This window comes from Ambystoma mexicanum, chromosome 9 (genome assembly GCF_040938575.1).
Source record: "Ambystoma mexicanum isolate Mex_15411 chromosome 9, UKY_AmexF1_1, whole genome shotgun sequence".
NCBI classification, from domain to species: Eukaryota; Metazoa; Chordata; class Amphibia; order Caudata; family Ambystomatidae; genus Ambystoma; species Ambystoma mexicanum.
The window spans coordinates 524,190,243-524,211,010 of NC_090931.1; the positions used below are offsets into that span (position 1 = coordinate 524,190,243).

Below are 20,768 nucleotides of genomic sequence, written 5' to 3' on the forward strand. Positions count from 1 at the left end.
TTGCACAATCCTATCTACTCAATCCTTTTTTATTTTTTATTTTATTTTTTAAATTTCTTTATTGGTTTTAACATCCTAAAAGAAAAACCATTATCAGTAAACAAATGGTATGCTTATCAACGATAGAATCCCAACCCCCACCCTGCCTCCCCTCCCCTCCTCCCCCCTCCCACACCCGAGACCACAGTTAGTTCCAAATTCAATTGAGTCTGTGCCCTGGTCCGGGCTACCCACGCTGCCCAAGTCACTATCTGCTGTCGTGGGATGGAGCAGGGGCACTGTTAGCGCTACCCAACGGTGCAGATCCTCACTGGAGTCCTGCCTTTGCACTTGAATTGCAGTTTCCCATGCAGCAGTTTCAGCAGTGATCCACTTCGTAAGATCCCCCCACCACAGGGTCTCGACCAGACCCCTGGGGCTTTTCCATCCCATGGCTGTGTCTCTTCGCTGTTATATATCCTATCTACTCAATCCTAATCTTATTTTGAATGCCTCAGCTGTAGGCTTGTATCAGCTACTCAACTCCCTCTCTATTCTTCCTTCCGGTCTGACAAGCTCAGCCGGACACTCTGGATGCACTCATCACTGGGGACATCCATATATCTAACCCGGTCACCACCCCTCACCCAGTCGGACCACACTCTACTCCCGCTTGGGGGCCCCTTGGCCCTCTATCCGAGCCACCCCCAGCACTGCCAGCCTCCTTTGCCGTCATTTGACCGATGACGCAAGTGTCAGTCGCTGCCTTCGCTTCCACTTTCATCACACCCCTACCTCTGTTCTCCCTCTGACGCTGTCCTTGCTAACCTGCACCTCTCGATCTCAAACACACTCGATATCCTTCCCCCTGTCATGAGGATCAGTCTAAAACCTGCCCCAAGCATAAAGTCTGGTATGATTCTGATCTAGCATCCCTGACACATGTGCAGAGATGCTGAAAGGAAGGGCAGACCTTGCAGTCATCCTCTGACAAACTGGTCTGTCACCTGCTCCCAAGGCAATATCGTTCTTCTATCTGCTCCAAGAAGAAGGCCCACATCTCTTGAGCCACTAGCAACATGGCTGAACTCTTCAGAATCTGAAAGGAACTCGCCAGTCCAACTGCAGTCTCTTCCTCTCCCCTTCTCAGGCTCTCTGCACCGCCTTGGCCTCCCATTTCACATCTAAAACCAAGGACATCTGGCCTCACTCTCCCCCTCCCCTCCCCTCTCTAGCTCCTGAACCTCTTCCTCCCAGGAACCCTCTCCAACCCCCCCCCCTCCCCCCTCCCCGCATTCTCCTCCCTCCTGCCCATAACACTGATGAGCTCTCCATCTAAAGTTGTCTGCTCTTTGAAGGGCTCCTCCGAACAGGTGCTTCCATGCTCTTCGAGAACTATTCAGGACAACATTTTCTCTCACCCCAGCTCTTGCTGACTTCTGTAACCAGGCCTCTGGCTTCCGGAGGAAAAGGAGTTGCATATCAACGTCCTTTAACTGCGGGCAGTCTTATAGGCCCCTCAAGTCTTTTGAGCCTCAGCTCCAGGGAAAGGTGGTGTGGGTTTTCACGGACAACACCACCACCAAGTTTTACATCGGGGAAACTGGGTGGGACGTGCACCCCAGTGCTCTTCCTAGAAGCACATAACCTGTGGTGTTGGACCATTATTCAACGCATGTTCTTCACCTGGCAGACGTCATGAACATTGTTCTGGAGACAATCAGCAGGGAGCGGCAGTCCTGCCACAAATTGGAGCTTCATCAGGCACAAGTGTCTTGTTTCCAAGTGGGGTCTCCCTCAGATCCACCTCTTCATGACGGCTGCCAACGCCAATTGTTACAAGTTTGCCAGCAGATAGGATGTTTTGTTGTTCCCGTGTGAGGGCCTCTTCATGTACTCTTTGCCTCCAATCCCGCTGTTGCTACAAGTGATCAACGAACTCGGACGTTGCCACTGCAAGATGATCCTCATTGTACCGAGGTGGGCCAGGCAGATCTGGTACTCCGACCTTCTCCATCTGTCAGTGGTCCCGGCCATCAAACTGCCTGGCTTCCGGACGACGACTCCAGAGAAGGAGGGTCCATGCTGAACCACGACCCAGCGTGAGAGCCTCATGGCCTGGCTCCTGCAGCCTTCGAATTTGAACATTATGCACTAACTTTGGAGTACAAGAAGATCTTTGCTAAAGCCAGGGCCCTCTTTTACATTGGCGTCCTACAAGCACAAGGGGGATGCGCTCTACGATGTGGTGCCGACTGCATGAGATTTCACTGCTGCTCCCGACTGCTCCGCAGCTTCTTCCGTACCTACTCTCGCTGGCCTCCCATGTCTCTTATCAAGGTCCACATGGCTGATATATCCCGTTACATACAGACCCCAGGCAAGCTCTCCCTTTGGTCACACAGGCTCGTTAAGGAGTTCTTCAAGGGCCTCTTCAAAACATTCCCTCCTGTGAAGGCGTGGGAGCTCAACGTGGTACTCTAAACTGATGACCCCCGTCTCCCATTTGAACCTAAGCATCGAGCCCCTTTGACTTTTGTTATTGAAATCCGCCTTCCCAGTGGCGATTGCCTTGACCAGGCAGGTCGGGGAGGTACAGGTCCAATCCTGTTAGCCCCTGTATTTGTCCTTCCACGCCGCTAATCGGTGCACATATATATATATATATATATATATATATCTCTGAGGCTTGTGGAATCTGCTTAGATCACATGCTGTGCATAGGCAGACATCTAGTGGAAGCTGCAGAGCATTACAGTTTGTTTTTTCGAAAATGGGCGTCGACACAGGGCGTGCCAGTAATACTATCCCTAGTGTGACGTCCACTGTACCCAAGATCCCTCACGCGTCTAGGATCCTCAGATTAATTTTTTCCGCCATACTGGTCGGAAGCATCTTGCGGAGTCCCCTGGCCTTAGCCATACTTTTGCTAAAATTTAAAATTATTAATCTATTGACATCCTTCCCCACCCCAACGTTGAACTTCGACACTCGACGCCGGCTGGAGAAGAAATCGACCGTCGGCTGTTGCACGACGGATTTGGGCCTCGGAAGGCCGCTGGCCTCGGCCCGGGCCTGGTAGGCCGCTGGCCTCGGCCCTGCAAGTAGGGAGAGTGGGGGGTGGTACATACTCTACACTCTTGGTATATAGGTACACCCTATACATTTCCTACACTTAACAGCCCGCTGCCTCAAGGTGCGTATGGAGGGTACCCCTTTTCAATTCTGCCCCAACCGCAAATACCCTTGGGTCGACAGGCACGCCACGTGCAATCTCTGCTTGCCGAGGGACCACCCCGAAGCGAACTGCAGAGCGTGTAGTAGGTTTAAACCTAAGACACTTACGGACCGTTCGACGCGTTGGGCCCACCACGCCAGGCAGGCGGCCATGGCAGCGGAGGGCGCCTTCAGCGATGGCAGCGACGCCGTACTTTTGGACGGCGAGGGCATTACGGCGTCGAAAGACAGCTGAGCACAGGTCCCCGACTCGGAAGGTCGTCCGGCAGGGCGGCTATGGGGAAGACCCCCGGCGACGCAAGCGCTTCACATACTACACACACTAAACACACGAAGTCCAACCGAGACTCGACGACGTCGAGTTCTCGGAAAGAGGCACAGACAGAAGGGTCCGATTCGGTGTCCTCTGGGCGCTCTCGATCAAGATCACCGCATGACTCCAGGCAATCATCCACTCTTGCCAAGAGTGCCTCGCTCCCTAGGCTAACAGAAGTTCGATCGTCGGAAGACGAAGAAGACTTCCACCCCCAGGCCGCGCTCCAGGAGACGGAGCCCACAACTAAAGCCAGCGAGGCCCCACGCTCGAAGGACAGGGACACCTCTCCCGATCCTCGACGCCAGGCGTCGAAAAACTCCGGAGCCACTAAGGGACAGGGAAAACATTTTTCTACGCACAGGGAGGGGGAAAACAGCAGAAGAAACTACCTGTACATTCTTCCACACCTGGTAAACACTCCACCCCCCCTAAACAGACAGAAAAGCCCAGGTCTGCTGATAGGTCCACAACCAGCAAAGCTACTCAAGACAAATCCCATAGACTTGCTGAGAGAGTCATTCCCAGTTCCAAAAAATGGTCCAGTGAAGACATAGATGGGGTCATGTCAAGAATGTCTTCTTTGGCTGATTTTTATGATAAAAATCCAGAACATTTCCTCTCGTATGATCCACAAGGGGCCACACCCTCAGGCTCTACTGATCCTATCCCCCCGAGTAAGAAGGCCCGGTCTGAAACCCCGATGAGGTCTGAACCCTTCGAGGTACAACCTTGCGCAACACCATACTCACGGTATCAAGAGGAGGCTTCCTTTTGTGGAGACCAAGAATTTGGTATGATAGAAGAGCAAACCGGGACGGGCTACTATGGGGTTGATGAGGAACAGGAAGAAGAAGAGGATAACCCGGAAACATACAGAGTAGATTCCCGGGTAGAGAACGAAGCCCCGGTTACCGACTCCCCGGTCGATAATCAGCCCCTCCTAAATGAGGTTCTCGCTCGCGCAGCAGAACATTTCCACATTGACACCCACGGTGTACAGGAGGAAAGGGACTTTGCAGAAGAGTTAGTGGGAGAAAGGAGGCCGGTTGCCCAGACCATCCCTATCCTTAAATCCATTCAGCGGAGAATAGATCCGTCCCTGGTGAACCCAAACCTCACCAGAGCAGTCAATCCCAGGGTTGAAAAACTTTTCAGGGCAGCTCAGTCTGACCCTCTCTATGTAAGAGGGCATCTAAAGCCAGACTCCCTAGTTGTTACCAAAACTCGTGAGAGGGCTGGAACACCCTTGTCTTCGTCAGAAGCTCCTCCCGACAAGGAGCAAAAAACGATACGGTTTCGGCAGGAAAGTAGCCTCAATGTCCGCCAATCAAGCAAGGATTGGTAACTCCACCACCCTGTTGGCCAGCTACAACTGCCATGAGTGGGAAGAAGTCGCGGCTCTCATAGCCTCTGTTCCTGAACCGTTAAAGGGCCAATTAGCTCGGATTTCCGCAGAGGGTAGAGCCGTGTCTGGTTGCATTTTGAAAGCAACCTTCGACGCCGCGGATAACGCAGGCAGATTGATAGCAGAAGGCACTGTTATCAAGAGACATGCGTGGTTACGGCAGTCTGGGTTTAAGGCAGAAACTCAGGCGTGATTGTTAGACAAACCGGTGGAAGCCGATCTGTTGTTTGGTAAGGCGGTCGAGGACGCACTGAGAAATGCCAAGGACGAATACGAGACTCTCAAATCCCTTGGCCAGTTAACCAATAAACCACCTAACCAGAGAGGGAATAGTAATTTTCGTCGCCCACGCGGCCAAAATTCACAGAGAATCGAACCATTCCCAGGGGCAGGGTACACAGTGGAACAACAATCAACAGTCTACCCAGGGTTACGGCAGAGGTAATAGGAGAGGTAGTGGTAAAGGCAGAGGCAGCCCCAGCAAGGGAGGCGGCACGCCTCCACCAAAGCAGTTACGCTCAGTTCAGGGTCCCTTCTCACGCAACCCCAGTAGGGGGACGCATTTCAAACTTCACCCAGGCTTGGGAAGGGATCACATCAGACAGATGGGTGCTGTCAACAGTATCCACGGGATATTGTATAGAGCTACTGCAGCGTCCCCGGAACCATCCTCCACGACAAAGAGTACACTCCTTAGAACATCAGAAGATTCTCCTCGAGGAGATCGCCATTCTTCTACAAAAGGACGCGATAGAACTCGTCCCGGGACACGAGGTAAACAAGGGTATTTGTTCAACTGACTTCCTTGTGCCAAAGAAAGACTTGACAATGCGCCCAGTATTGGACTTACGGCCTGCCAAAAAGCATGTCAAGCCCCAAAAATTTCGTATGACCACGCTACAAGAGGTAATCCCCCTCCTAAAAAAGGGGATTACATGGCAACCTTGGATATGAAAGATGCTTATTTTCATATTTCCATGTTCCCAGCGCACAGAAAGTACTTGCGCTTCAAGGTGGACAGTCAACACTACCAATTCAAGGTACTGCCCTTCGGGATAGCTTCAGCACCAAGGGTATTCACCAAGGTACTGGCGGTGGCGGCTGCACACCTGCGCAGGGAGGCAATCCCAGTGTACCCTTATCTGGACGACTGGCTCATAACGGGGGAAACCCCAGGAATTTGCAGGACAAAGATTCAAAGGACTATCGACCTCCTCCACGAATTAGGCTTCTCAATCAACGAGAAGAAGTCAAGCCTGGTGCCAAGCACCTCAAAACAATTCCTAGGAGCAATCCTGGATACCCAGGAGGGGTTGACCTTTCCTTCAGAAGAAAGAATTCGGAATATACTTCTGCAAATTCCGCATTATCATTCCGGTCAACAAATAACGGTACGCAAAGCAATGCGTTTACTGGGCATGATGGCGTCATGCATTTACCTGGTCCCCCACGCGCGCCTGCGTCCCATGCAGGAATGGTTGGCGAAACAGTGGTCTCAGGCAAGTGGTCAGTGGGACGATCTAGTGGTCGTTTCGCCAACACCGGTACAAAGCCTTCACTGGTGGACAAGAGAGAATCTCGCAAAGGGGAAACCCTTTTACGATCCCGAAGTACAGGCAGTAGTCACTACAGATGCATGTCTGACAGGGTGGGGAGCTCACCATCGCAACCACACAGCTCAGGGTCTCTGGTCTCACTCAGTGGCCAAGAACCACATCAACCTGCTAGAGCTTCTGGCAGTATTCAGAGCGCATCAGGCGTTCGAGCCTCATCTACTAAACCTGTCAGTGCAAATCCGGATGGACAGCACTACAGCCATGTTCTACCTGAACAAGCAAGGAGGGACTCGCTCGCCAAATCTGTCCAAGCTTGCCCAGAAAATCTGGATATGGGCACTTGGACCATCTTCCTGTCATCACAACATGTTCCAGGGGAGCTCAATTCCCTAGCGGATGCTCTGAGCAGAGACTCCCTCCCAGAGGAACACGAATGGGTTCTTCACAGAGAGGTCGTAGAAGATCTCTTCTCTCAGTGGGGTTTCCCCACTATAGACTTATTCACCACAAGCGAAAACAAACAATGCCCAGGATTTGCATCCAGGTTCCCCCACCAGACTCCCAGGGGAACGCCCTGTGGATGAACTGGTCAGGGATGTTTGCGTACGCTTTTCCACCAACTCCTCATCAGGAAAGTGGTGAACAAGATGAACAGGGAATCGATGACGCTCGTCCTAGTTGCTCCCATGTGGGCAAGACAACCGTGGTTCCCACACCTACGCAGGATGGCGGTGTCCAAGCCCATCAAACTTCCAGCCTGGTACAACCTACTGTCCCAGCACCAAGATCAAACCGTGCACCAGCAACCCAATTCAATGAACCTGGCAGCATGGCTCCTGAGGTCATAGAGTTTGGACACCTCAAATTGCCACAGAGGTGTATGGACATCCTAAAGGAATCTAGGAAGCCAAACACAAGGCACTGTTACTTTGACAAGTGGAAGAGGTTCGTTATCTGGTGCCAGAGTAGACAAATCAACCCAGTTGATTGCACTCCTTCCACTATTGTTACATACATGCTCCACCTGCTAGATGCAGGATTGGTTTTTAACTCACTGAAAGTACACCTGGCAGCTCTCTCGGCTTACACCACTTCCCATAGCAAAGTCTCGTGCTGGAAAGTACCAGTAGTTAAAGCCTTCATGGAAGGAGTAAAGAGACTTCACCCTCCTATTTCAAACCCACCACCAGGGTGGGACCTTAATGTGGTGCTAGCCAAGCTCATGGGCCCCCCTTTCGAACCCATGCATAAAAGCAGTCTCAAACACCTGACTTATAAAACGGCCTTCTTAGTAGCTATTACTTCTATAAGAAGGGTCAGTGAAATTCAGGCTCTGTCAGTGCAGGATCCCTTCTTTACTGTCCATAAAGACAAACTGGTTTTACGCACACACCCTCGGTTCTCACCTAAATTTATATAAAAATTCCATGTAAACCATTCCATCGAGCTTCCGGCTTTCTTCCAGAACCCGCAAAGCTCGGCTGAGGTGAAACTACACACCCTAGATGTGCGTAGGGCGGTCCTCTACTATGTAAATAAAAGAAGACCGCTATGGAAAACAGATCAACTGTTTGTCTCCGTAGCTACAGGCAGAGAGGGGGATTGCGTCTCTAAAGGAGCCATCTCGAAGTGGATTATTAACTGTATCCAGCTGTGTTACTCACTCTCTGAAAAGACTCTGCCTTTTACGCCAAGGGCCCACTCTACTAGAGGCATTGGGGCCACTCTGGCTTTCATTGCAAATGTTCCCCTCGACACCATTTGCAAAGCAGCTACTTGGAGCTCTATTCACACGTTTACTCAGCATTACTGCATTGACACCCATTCCAAGGCCGATACACAAGTGGGACAAGCGGTTCTAAGACACTTATTTGCTCATGACCCTTCTCACATCCCACCTCCTTCAGGTACTGCTCGCTAATCTATGCACAGCATGTGATCTAAGCAGATTCCACAAGCCTCAGAAGGGATACATTACTCACCGTAATCGTATTTCTGATGCTTGTATCTGCTTAGATTCACATGCGACCCACCCTTCCTCCCCTCCGAGAGAAGGCGCATGATTGCTTGTAGTCTTACCTTTCTGTCTATCTGCTTGGATTATCTGTACTCGCGCTACTCCTCATGCTACCTCATGTCAGAAAAAATACAAGCTGAGGATCCTAGACGCGTGAGGGATCTTGGGTACAGTGGACATCACACTAGGGATAGTATTACTGGCACGCCCTGTGTCGACGCCCATTTTCGAGTTTCGAAAAACAAAATGCAATACTCCGCAGTGACCACTAGATGTCGGCCTATGCACAGCATGTGAATCTAAGCAGATACAAGCATCAGAAATACGATTACGGTGAGTAATGTATCCCATATATATATTTTTCTGATGTTTGTTAATCTGCTTAGAATCACATGCTGTGCATAGGTCCGACATCCAGTGGTCACTGCGGAGTATTGCATTTTGTTTTTCGTAGTCGAAAAGGGACGTCGACAAGGCGTGTCTGAAATACTATCCCTATAGTGACGTGCGTTGTACCCACAATCCCTCACGCGTCGAGGTCCCTCAGATTGTTTTTTTCCGCCCAGCTACTGGTCGCCTTTACGCGGAGCTCCTCGAGAGACATTGCAGATTCCATCTCCTCGACCTTTGGTCGTTTTCCTATTTAATATATAACATATCGATCCCTCCCTCGACGCAGTTGTGAAGCTGTCTCTGCCGAGCAAGATCTTCGACGGAGGGGACGAGCGGAGGAGATCCTTCGGCGTTGCCCAACACGTGGCCTCGCAGGCCAAATACAGTAGGGAGAGTGGGGTCGTGGGACATCTCTGGTTCTTTTCTGAGAATGCCTTTCCTTTTCCCCTTCCTTTCCCTTGGGGTCGTTATCACGATTTATTGCCTCGGCTATGGAGAGGACACTCTTTAGGTTTTGCCCACTTTGCAAGGGCAAGTTTACTTGGAAGGACAAGCATTCACGGTGTAACCGCTGCTTGCCCCTCGATCACAAAGAGGAGGGTTGCACGGCTTGTCGGCTTCTTAAGCCAAAGACTCTAAAAGACCGTAGGGTCAAGAGGTGGGCGGCCTACGCTATGTCGAAGGCCGATTCTTCACCCGCCGCTGCTACCACCGACAGTGACGAGGAACGTGATAACACGACCTCCGCTACGGAAGTCGTAGACCCCTCTAAAGAGCGCTCGCGCTCTTCGTCTGTCCCCGGCCCCGACGGGCTCGGCTCACGCCCTGCTTATGGGGATGAACACCCCGGCGACACTGACGCACACGATACCACACATAAGCACACAACCCATGGCTCTTCTTCCTCGAAGACGAAGAAAGCATCAGCGCCGAAGAAGACGCAGGTTCCACCTACGGCCTCCTCGGACCGTTCAGGTTCGAAGCCCCTCTCGCAGCCGCGACCAGCGACTGGGCTTTCGGCAAATAAGGGCGCCGCCCCCAAACCATCGGCCGGCACGCACCAGCAGAGAGCGCACGCTGCCGTAGAACGATTGACACCCGTAACTTCGAAACCACAGCCCTCCGCTGACAAACGAGTCGCAGAGAGCTTGGCGAGGATCGTTGTAGCCGACGCCCAGAAGCGTACGCCGAAAGACACTTCGAGCGCTACACAGAGGTCGAAAGACACGCCGAAAAAGCCAGAAGAAAGACAGGGACTACCCCCTTCAGTCGGGGGGGGGGGGGGGACCCCCAGCACACCGGAAGGCTTTTCGGAAGGCGACGGGACACTTTCCTCGACGTTATGGGAGAGGTCAAGCCGTTTTCAGCTAGATGACACTAATTTTCCCCCGCTAGACCGCTCAGGGGTACCCCATGAAACCATGGAAAGGCTCCATCTCTGCATGGAGAGAATGGGGAGGTTTATGAAGACCCAGAACCCTCCCACTCCCAAGAGAACAAGAGAAGGGCTTCAGGAGGACCCCATTGCCAAATATCCGAGACTAGTCAATCCCCAGCAGGACACAGCCTCAGACTTACATAATGTGTATGACCTCACTGGTGAGAAACAATACTTGGAGGAGGAGGATGAATTTGTGGACGATGAAGAGGGACAGAACCAGGAGGAAGGTCTGGAAGACAGCCCAGACATGGTAGGAGAAGGCTTCCGAGAAAATCCAGAAGAAGGACCTTCTCATCCCTGGCAATCCCCATCAGTATATTCGGACACTGATGTCCTGAACCTAAATCCTCCTGACAATTCACCTGTTAGAAACACGTCTCCCATTGACGATCAGCCCACATTCAATGCCCTGTTGCGCAGAGCAGCAGCACATTTCGAACTGGACACTGGGGAGATCTCTCCTGAAATAGACTTTGTGGAAAGAGTAATTAAGGAGAAACCCCCAGTCAGCCAGACCATTCCCCTCCTCGCTTCAGTGAAGAGAAGAATCATCCCTTCGCTATCCACACCCGCACTAATCAGAGGAGTTAATCCAAGAATTGAAAAACTTTTCACTCCTTCACCCTCAGACCCGCTGTACATCAGGGGACATTCCATTCCGGATTCCCTTGTAGTAACTAATACAAGGAAGAGGGCAGGGGTGCCGCTGTCCACCAGCGAGGCAAGAGGTTATATGCCCTTGCAAAGAGTCACATCCTCGGCTGCCTTTTCGGCAAGAATTGCGAACAACAATTCTTTGCTAGCTAGCTACGCGGAGCGCAGTGGGCCAAACTGCGCAAAGACGCCGAAGAAGCGCCGGAACCACTACGTACACGCCTGCTATCAACTATTGGCGAAGGAACCCAGGTCAACCAGAGTATTGTAAAGAACTCTCTGGATGCTGCAGAGACAGCGGGACGTTCCCTGGTTCAGGGAATACTCCTAAAACGCCATGTATGGCTGCGCAACTCAGGGTTCAAACCGGAGATACAGGCGTCTTTAATAAATAAACCTGTTGAAGACTCAAACCTCTTCGGGAAAGCGGTGGATGAGGCTCTGGAGATGGCTAAAAAAGAGTTCGATACTATCAAACCTCTTGACCAGATCTCCAAGCCCACTACCAGACGCGGCTATGGCAACAAACGCTTTTTTTCGTGGCCAACGCCAACAGCAGAATCAGCAGCAACAGTACCCTGCCACCAATTACCAGACCAATAGTGGGCAGTACAGCCAAAGAGGCCAGCGCCGGGGCAAAGGGAGAGGTCGGGGGTCCACCCCCCAGAGGCTCCCAAGCCCCCAACAACACCAAGTGACGCGAAGATTCGCGTCCCCTCCCATGCAACACCGGTCGGGCGCCGGATAACATCCTTTCTTCCAGCATGGGAGGGAATAACGTCAGACCGCTGGGTACTTTCCACCGTAGCCCACGGATACTGCATCGAATTCAACAGTTCCCCAACATACAGACCCCCGAGGGGACGACGCATGACACCGGAACACCTTGCCATCCTTCTCCAAGAAGTACAACAACTGCTGGAAAAAGGAGCCATAGAGGTCGTGCCTCTATCTCAGGTAACGGAAGGTATTTATTCAGTGTACTTCCTTGTACCCAAAAAGGATCTAACCATGCGCCCTGTATTAGATCTTCGCCCAGCGAACAAGTTTATCAAACCCCAGAAGTTTCGTATGGTGAACTTACAGGAAGTGATCCCACCGTTATCACAGGGAGATTACATGACAGCATTGGACATGAAAGATGCATACTTTCATATTTTAATGTTGCCAGCGCACAGAAGATACCTCAGGTTCATGATAGAGGGCAAACACTACCAGTTCAGAGTGCTACCCTTCGGCATGGCATCAGCACCAAGGGTATTCACGAAGGTACTGGCAGTGGCAGCGGCCCACCTGCGCAGGTTGTCCATCCCAGTTTACCCTTACCTCTACGACTGGCTCATAACAGGGGATTCTTACGAAACATGCTTCTCCAATACCCAAAAGACTGTAGACCTTTTGTTCCAGTTGGGCTTCTCCATCAACGAAAAGAAGTCCAGCCTAGACCCCAGCCAAATCAAACAATTCCTAGGGGCTCTAATTCAAACAAAGGACGGCCTCGTCTTCCCCTCCTACGAGAGGGTCCAAAACATGCTGCTTCAGATCCCTCAATATGTGACCGGTCGAGAGGTGACGGTACGCAAAGCAATGCGCTTGCTAGGCATGATGGCGTCGTGTATTTATTTGGTACCTCACGCGCGCCTGCGCATGCGCCCTATGCAAGAGTGGCTCAACAGCCAGTGGTGTCAGGCCAGCGGACTATGGGACGATCTAGTGGTGGTCTCGCAGGCCTTGGTTCTCTCGCTACGGTGGTGGACAAAGGAAAACCTGGAAAGCAGGAAACCCTTTGCCACCCCCGTGGCGGAAGCCACTCTGACCAGACACATCCCTCGCAGGATGGGGGGCTCACCTATCCCATCAGACTGCTCACGGAGTGTGGACTCCGAACGTAGCATCCAAACACATAAATCTACTGGAGCTACTAGCTGTGTTCAAGGCGCTAAAAGCCTTCCAGGAACACCTACAAGGCAAGACTGTGTTGGTCCTTACAGACATCACCACAGCCATGTACTACATCAACAAGCAGGGGGGCACCCACTCTCCAGGACTGTCCAAACTGGCCCAAACTATATGGAAGTGGGCTCTCAAGCAAAACATGTTCCTACTGTCACAACATGTACCAGGGGAACTCAATCTGCTGGCAGACAAACTCAGCAGAGATTTCCCCCTGCCCGAAGAGTACGAATGGCGACTGCACAAAGACATAGTCTTCGACGTCTTCACACAATGGGGATTCCCAGAAATAGACCTATTCGCAACCCTGGAGAACTCACAATGCCTAAGTTACGCCGCCAGGTACCCCCAGAACCAATCCAAGGGGAACGGTCTGTCTATGCAATGGTCAGGGAAATTTGTTTACGCTTTCCCCCGACTCCCCTTCTCAACAAGGTGGTGCACAAGTTGCACCAGGAACAAGTGACCATGATACTGGTGGCCCCAATGTGGGCCCGACAGCCATGGTTCGCTCACTTGATGAAGATGTCTCTATCTCCCCCAGTGAAACTCCCCTGCCCGTACAACATGCTGTCACAAGACAAGGGCAGGACTCTGCATCCATGCCCCCAGAACATGAACTTAGCAGCTTGGCTCCTGAGATCATAGAATTCGGACATGTACAGCTCCCGCAGAGATGCATGGACATCCTCAGGGAAGCCAGAAAACCTAACACTCGCCACTGCTATTCTAGCAAGTGGAAGAGATTTGTCATCTGGTGCAGAGGAAAAAGCATCAACCCGATTGACTGCTCTCCCACACATATTGTTCTATACCTGACCCACTTATTGGATTCAGGTCTAGTGTTCAATTCCATTAAAGTCCACCTAGCGGCACTTTCTGCATACACCACTTCCCAACTCAAGGTGTCGTGGTGGAAGATCCCTGTTATAAAGGCCTTCATGGAGGGAGTAAAAAGAATACACCCCCCGATAGCTGACCCAGCTCCCGGATGGGACATTAACGTGGTACTTACCAGACTCATGGGCTCACCTTTCGAACCCATGCACAAAGCATCTCTTAAAGACTTCACTCTTAAGACTGCTTTTTTAATAGCTATCACCTCCATCAGGAGAGTAAGTGAACTACAGGCTCTTTCTGTTCTAGACCCCTTCGTTACAGTTCACAGAGATAAGGTGGTTCTACGCACGCACCCAAGGTTTGCTCCGAAATTCATCTCGAAATTCCACGTAAACCAGTCTATAGAACTGCCAACGTCCTTTCAAAATCCTTCCAACTTGGGAGAAAAAACTCTGCACACACTAGATGTGCGGAGAGCGCTCATGTTCTACATGGAAAGAACCAGACCACTGAGGAAGACTAATCAGTTCTTCGTCTCGGTGGCAGCAGGAAGAGAAGGGGATGCAGTTTCAAAGTCCACTATTTCTAGATGGATTGTTCAATGCATCACTCTCTGCTATACTCTTGCTAAGAGAGAACTGCCCTTTAAGCCAAGAGCACACTCTACTCGAGGCACGGGGGCGTCCATAGCATTCATTGCAAATGTTCCCCTTGAGTCCATCTGCAAAGCGGCTACCTGGAGTTCTGTGCACACCTTTACAAAACACTACTGTCTAGATGCACACTCGAGATCTGACTCCCAGGTGGGACAGGCAGTATTAAGACATCTTTTCTCTACTGTTCTTTCTCATAACCCACCGCCAACTCCGGGTACTGCTCGCTAGTCTATGCACAGCATGTGATTCTAAGCAGATTAACAAACATCAGAAGACAATGCATTACTTACCGTAAAAGCATTTCTGATGGTTGTATCTGCTTGTATCTGCTTAGATTCACACTCCCCGCTCGGATGGAAGGAACATTGACTTCCTTTTATATCTCTCTCTCTTTTCTGTACTCACTCACGTCTAGAAGGCTCCCTCAGGGCAGAAAAATACAAACAGAGGGACCTTGACGCGTGAGGGATTGTGGGTACAACGCACGTCACTATAGGGATAGTATTTCAGACACGCCTTGTCGACGTCCCTTTTCGACTACGAAAAACAAAATGCAATACTCCGCAGTGACCACTGGATGTCGGACCTATGCACAGCATGTGAATCTAAGCAGATACAACCATCAGAAATGCTTTTACGGTAAGTAATGCATTGTCATATTTTTCTATTTAGACTTGTGTAATATTACATGTTACTAGTCCTTTTTTCATAGTGCTATGTGGCCATACATAAGTATTTTATAACCGATTGTAGTGCTTGACATCCACTGTGTGTACTCATTGGGTCCCCTTAACGGCCCACCAACTCTTGAGACTTGTCCACTCGCCTTGCTACCTTGCACTGGTTTAGCTACAGCTCCCAGAGTTGTCCCTAAACTGGGTTGGACTACTATACATCTGTCAGCGTGGCCAGAGTATAGAAAATCAATCCTAACTAGTTATATTTTCACATTTTAAATCAATTTTGAAATAAATAGCTCTGAGTTTCGGGTAGATCCCTGCAACAGGAGCACAATTTCAATGAAAGAGGTCTTCAAAGTTCGCAAGTAATCTAAAGAATAAGTAAAGGATAGTCCGTATCACATTCATTTATTCTGAAACACAACTGTTAATAAATAGTAATCACACATGGAGTTCAATTTTCATTCACCTGGCTGACTCTCAGGACAATAAAATCCTCAATATACATTCTCTCAATTGATGATTTAATTTTCTTATGTGTATTAGATGTTCCCAAACCTATTGATAAAAATTTAAAAATGGGTAATTGTATTCTATTTTCCTAACTCTAGATCGCAATAATTACATGCCTGGAAGATCACCATGAATGCTTACTGCCTGTAGCAGAGGTTGTAGTCGAGAAAAGTCCTCCTTCTTTCTCCAATTGTCTATATAGCTTGCTTGAGAGTTTAGTATTGTATATTAGATCTCAATTTGGAATCGAAGAAATGGGATGAATATGGACCCTTTGCTCAAAGGCACATTAAGTGTTAAGAAATATTTCTCTTTACTGCACCTTTCCTTTCATCTTTATGGTACCCCCAAACTTTGTGCTTCTATTTTTTAATCTGACCTGTACTTTTTAAAGTGCAGTGAAGCCTTAAGCTTCACTTCACTGGCTTTTGCTCCTATGTCATGGGGAAACTGACATGTCTTTCAGGCTGTCAGTACTTGGAAGCATTGTTTGCCTTAGTCGTGTTACTACTTTTGTTTACTTTTGTATCACTTGTGTTAACTTTTTATCATTGTAGCTTACACTGCAGTGCAATGGGGTAATTATTTGTTTTTCCCTAGACAAACACTCAGACGATTTTTGGTTACTCTAGGTGTTAAAAGGATGAGCTGGTGGCAGCAGTGACTTTTTCCCACTTTTTGGGAATTTTTATCTTGGCCTTACCATGTTTGGCTACTAACTGTGGCTACTGGTCAAACATGGCAGTGCCACGAGATTTTTCGCTTGTCCTTTTGGCATCTTATTCTTTAGCTTCTTGAGAGGCCAGGAAAATCCTTATAAGGACTTCCAGTGCTTGGGGAAAGCAGAAGCTTTTGGCAGGCTACTGGAGGGCTGTGTGTGTGTTTGCTGGTAGGATGTTGGCTGGGACCGTCTGGCCCCATTCCACAAACTGGTTTCAGTAGTATGCATGAAGGTTCCCGCCAGTGGTCCTGATTGGGGAGGGGGGGGGGGGGGTGTCTGTGTGTCCTGTGTCCTGCTTCCTGGCTAGTGAGAGCAGCAGCTCTTACCTGACTTTTAGGATAAGAAGAGGACCCCTGCACACATTCCTCAGAGATCCTGGAGAAACCTGAAGGAGCCAAGTATGCTATCCAGCTGCAAGACCCATCGAGAAACCAAAGACCTGACTGAAAGAGGCCTGGCAACCAACTTCTGCTGCTGTCCTGGAGGAGCTATGTCTTGCTCGTGATTTTTAGCAGTCCTGGGAAGGTACTGCGACCCTTGGAGTGGAGGGGCCATCCATTCCTGACATCTGCTCGATGCCCTGCCAAAGAAAGCCTTCAGACGTGCCCTGGAACTGTCCTGTGGCGGACTAGCTTTGATTTTGGGCTACCATGCGGACGCTGTCAGTTTCGACCTGGAATTTGGGGGATCCTCAGCTGGCACTATAAGGCTGACCTCTACGAAAATTCAGCATCCTCGCATTGAGGGAACCTGAGATAGGAGGCAATGTCCAATCGCGGCTGCAGAGTCCCTTTGGCGTTGCCGTGCTTCAGTGACAATCCGAAATCGCTTACCTGCCCTGCATCCAGTCTTGAGAGGGGTCCTGCATAGAGTTTTGCTGCATTTTTCAATCGAGAGTCCTTGAAACAGTGAAAAACACCAGCGGGAGATCAGCTTTAACCTGCAACCCCTGCAAACTGAGGACTGCGAATTGAGGACTGCGACTTTCGGCGGGAAACGCAACCTCGGACCCTCTTCCTTTGTTCTGCCAAGTCTAGGGTAGAGTCAGCGTATGGGGGGTAAGTTACAGAGCTTCTAACCTACCCCTACGCTCCTATTATAAGTCAATGGGCTTATAACAAACCTTAATTTTAACAATCTTGGCTTTGCCATTGCTTGGTTGCGCAAGACCTCTAAAAGTTGGGACTACTTGGTAGTTAGTTTTACTGGTAGCCTAACATTAAGAACCCTTCACTGGACCCCAGAGATTCTACCTGCATTTTTTTTCCTGCTTCATAACTTCTGTGGAACATTTACCTGAACTATTGGGCAAAAGACCCCAGACAACTTGGGGCTGGACAATTTTAGTTGGGGGAATCAGCTCTGTGGACATAGAAGTGCATAATATAACCATACCTTTCCTTTGCAGAAGTGTGTTGAATATTCTGCCCTTTTTACAAGTTACTGTATATATATTTGTTTATACATCTTGTGTGATAACTTGATTTGCTAGAAGTCATTTTTCATAGTGTTTTGACAATAAATAACTATTTGTATAAATCCTGTCTAAGTGTAATTTGTGATTCCCATTGTGTGACCTCATTGTGGACCCTTTACAAGCTCACAACTTCTGAAGAACTTTGCCTATGCCGACTGCCACTGCTACCTGAACTGGTTTGGCTACAGCTCCCCAGAGTTGTCCCTGTCACAATATAGGTTGGTCTTCTATCTTCCGTCCACCAGGCCAGAGTATAGAAAATCAGACCTAACAGTAAGTATGATGTCAAAATGTCACAATAGATGATGGGTGAAGAAAATCACTCGCCATTCTATGGCAAAATACGATGTTACTTCTGATTTGTTAGTGTGAAAATCACGGGACCGGTTATGACTTGCTTAGTTGGACAGCATTCTTAGACACTGGGTGGGGGCACCTCATTCTAGCTAGATGGCATCTATTATTGAACGTCAAAAGATGTGCTCACATCAGAGTTCATTCACAAAAATTGAGTTTACAAGTAAATCACCCCTCCCCAATACCCCGCGGCTGCCACTTCTCCACCACCAAACCCTGCCCATGCTGCCCCACCCCCAATTAGGCTGACCCCCCAACCCGTAATGTGCATTCAATTGATAAAATGCAGCAGTATTGTAACCTACTTGCCACATTTATATTGCTTATAGAACGTATGTGGACATTGCATATGCCAACCAAATATAAATGAATGTAACAAATATTTAAAAGTAGCTTATTTGTCTGGTCATTTTTTGTAGGACAGTATTGCTTGCCTAGTGAGCAACTATTCTGTGATTGGGGCAGCTCTTCATTAGAATTAGTTAGCTTCTTTAATGACAGCAAAGTTCTGACGAGAGCTTTTCCTAATTTCAGTAGTCTTAAATCAGATGTTTTTTGTAGTTTCTTTTTGATTTAGTTTGTGGCTTATGTTGTATATTTGCTTTATTAATATTTTTTCATAAAACACAAATGTTTATGAAATACTTAAGATCTATTTATTTTCTGGGTTTGATGTGATCATTTGATTTATCCCATTTTTGCCTTTTTGTTTTATGTTTCTCTTTTCGAGTAATTGTGTCTGACTATTTGTACACTAATCGTCTCTGGCATGTTTCACAGTTAACATTCTTGCACCTTGAAGGTGGGCCGATACTCCCAAGTCACACTTATCCTCCCGCCGCTAGGAGTCATTGATTATAGTGTAGTCTTTCAGGAGGGCCTCTGCAAGTGGTATAGGCCATGATTTGCTAATTTTCTTTCTAAATTGATGATGGATCATTGCTCATCTTGTAACATGTTGCTTACTTTATCTTCTGTATTTTATTGTAGTGTGATAAATAAATCTGGTGTGAATCGGGTGGTCTGGAAGAGGCCTCGCCTTACACATAGTGGTCCAGTTCGAAGGAGCACTGTGATTGATCAGATTCCTTTCTTGGCAGTAGCACGAGCACTTGGTAAGATTGTGTTTCTATGGATGACCTTCCCCTCCTGTTGGTTTTGTTTGCTCTCAGGACTTCAGCAATGGTCTGCTAGTGGGGCAGGTTTTACAGATTGTCTGCTAGTGGCCCCATAATATGGACGCTGCCTAAAAGCTGTAGAGATGTGAATTGTTATCTGCAATTTCATCCCAAAGATATTTCATCTTATTTTCACAATGTTAAATACTGATGCTGGTTGACTGCTGAAATGTAGTGAAGTTGTACATTAATTTGCTAAGGTTATGTTTGAGTTGTCTTAGTTGGTGCTGTAGTTTTATTCATATGTCCGGCAGCGTTGTCCATTGTCTAGAGTTCATTCAGTTTTAAGCTATTAGTTTGAAACCGAAATCTAACTGGTTTAATGTAACCAATCAAGTGATGTTTAGAATTTGTATTGACTTGTTGAATGAGTCCACCAAATGTTTTATACATTTTATTTTAAAAAGTGATGGTGTCCTCGTGTTCCAGTTATTTGACTTGCACTTTGTCATCCACAGGTGACTTTTGGAGTTACGATTTTTACAGTGGTGAATTTGTAGTTTCTCCAGAACCAGACACAAGTGTGCACACAATTGATTCCAACAAACACAAGTATATTATTATTGGCAGCGATGGACTATGGAATATGATCCCACCTCAGGATGCAGTCTCCATGTGCCAGGATGAAGAAGAGAGGAAGTGTTTCATGGTACAGTTCAGCAGAGCACTTGTTAACCTTCAGTTTTACTTATACCAATTCAAAAACCTGCGTGTTTCTTTTACAGCAAGCAATGTGGCTTTAGGAGCTGGCGATTGTACAGTGATAAGCTATTAAACTTTTATTTTTCCAATTCCCTGCTTAAATGTGCCTAAAAAATATCTGAAGCCCATTGTGGGGATCTTTGTCAACAAACTATTCAGTGTTTTTATTACTTTATAGTGCAAATGGGGATGACTGGTATTGGGTGAATTTTCCAAAATTCCACCTGGAGGTAAGAATCTGTAAAAACAAACCCTTGGTATACACGTCCCAAACTCGTAGTAGAAGTTTCCACTACCCAAAGGATTGATACAGTGGCAGACCAGCCAGAAGGATGTGAGCTGCAGGTAAGTACCATGAACCCAGTCAATACATTAGCCCAAAGAAACTCGTACACACTGGAAGTTATAATACCATTTCTGGAGCTTGTGCATCTACTTAGATCACATGCTCTGCATAGTCCGACAGCTAGTAGTAGTCGCAGAGTATTACACGATTTGTTTTCGAAACTCAAACGGATGTCGACAGGGCGTGTTAGTAATACTATCCCTAGTGTGACGTGTACTGTACCCATGGTCCTTCATGCGTCGAGGTACCTCGGATTGTTTTTTTCTGCCATCAGTCTGTCACAAACGTGTAGTTCTCTTCTAGGCTGATGCCTTTAATTAGTTGAATGTTTACTTGTAGACTTTCTT

At 48.5% G+C, this 20,768-nt stretch overlaps 1 protein-coding gene across 1 annotated transcript in view; it reads left to right on the plus strand.

The window, feature by feature from the left end:
* The window catches only part of PPM1D (protein phosphatase, Mg2+/Mn2+ dependent 1D), a 265,517-nt gene that overhangs the window by 68,417 nt on the left and 176,332 nt on the right, over nt 1–20,768 (plus strand). The window contains exons 3-4 of the mRNA XM_069615075.1: nt 19,186–19,310; nt 19,832–20,022. Of these exons, the coding sequence (XP_069471176.1) occupies nt 19,186–19,310; nt 19,832–20,022 (316 nt within the window). The remainder of the gene's footprint in view (nt 1–19,185; nt 19,311–19,831; nt 20,023–20,768) is intronic.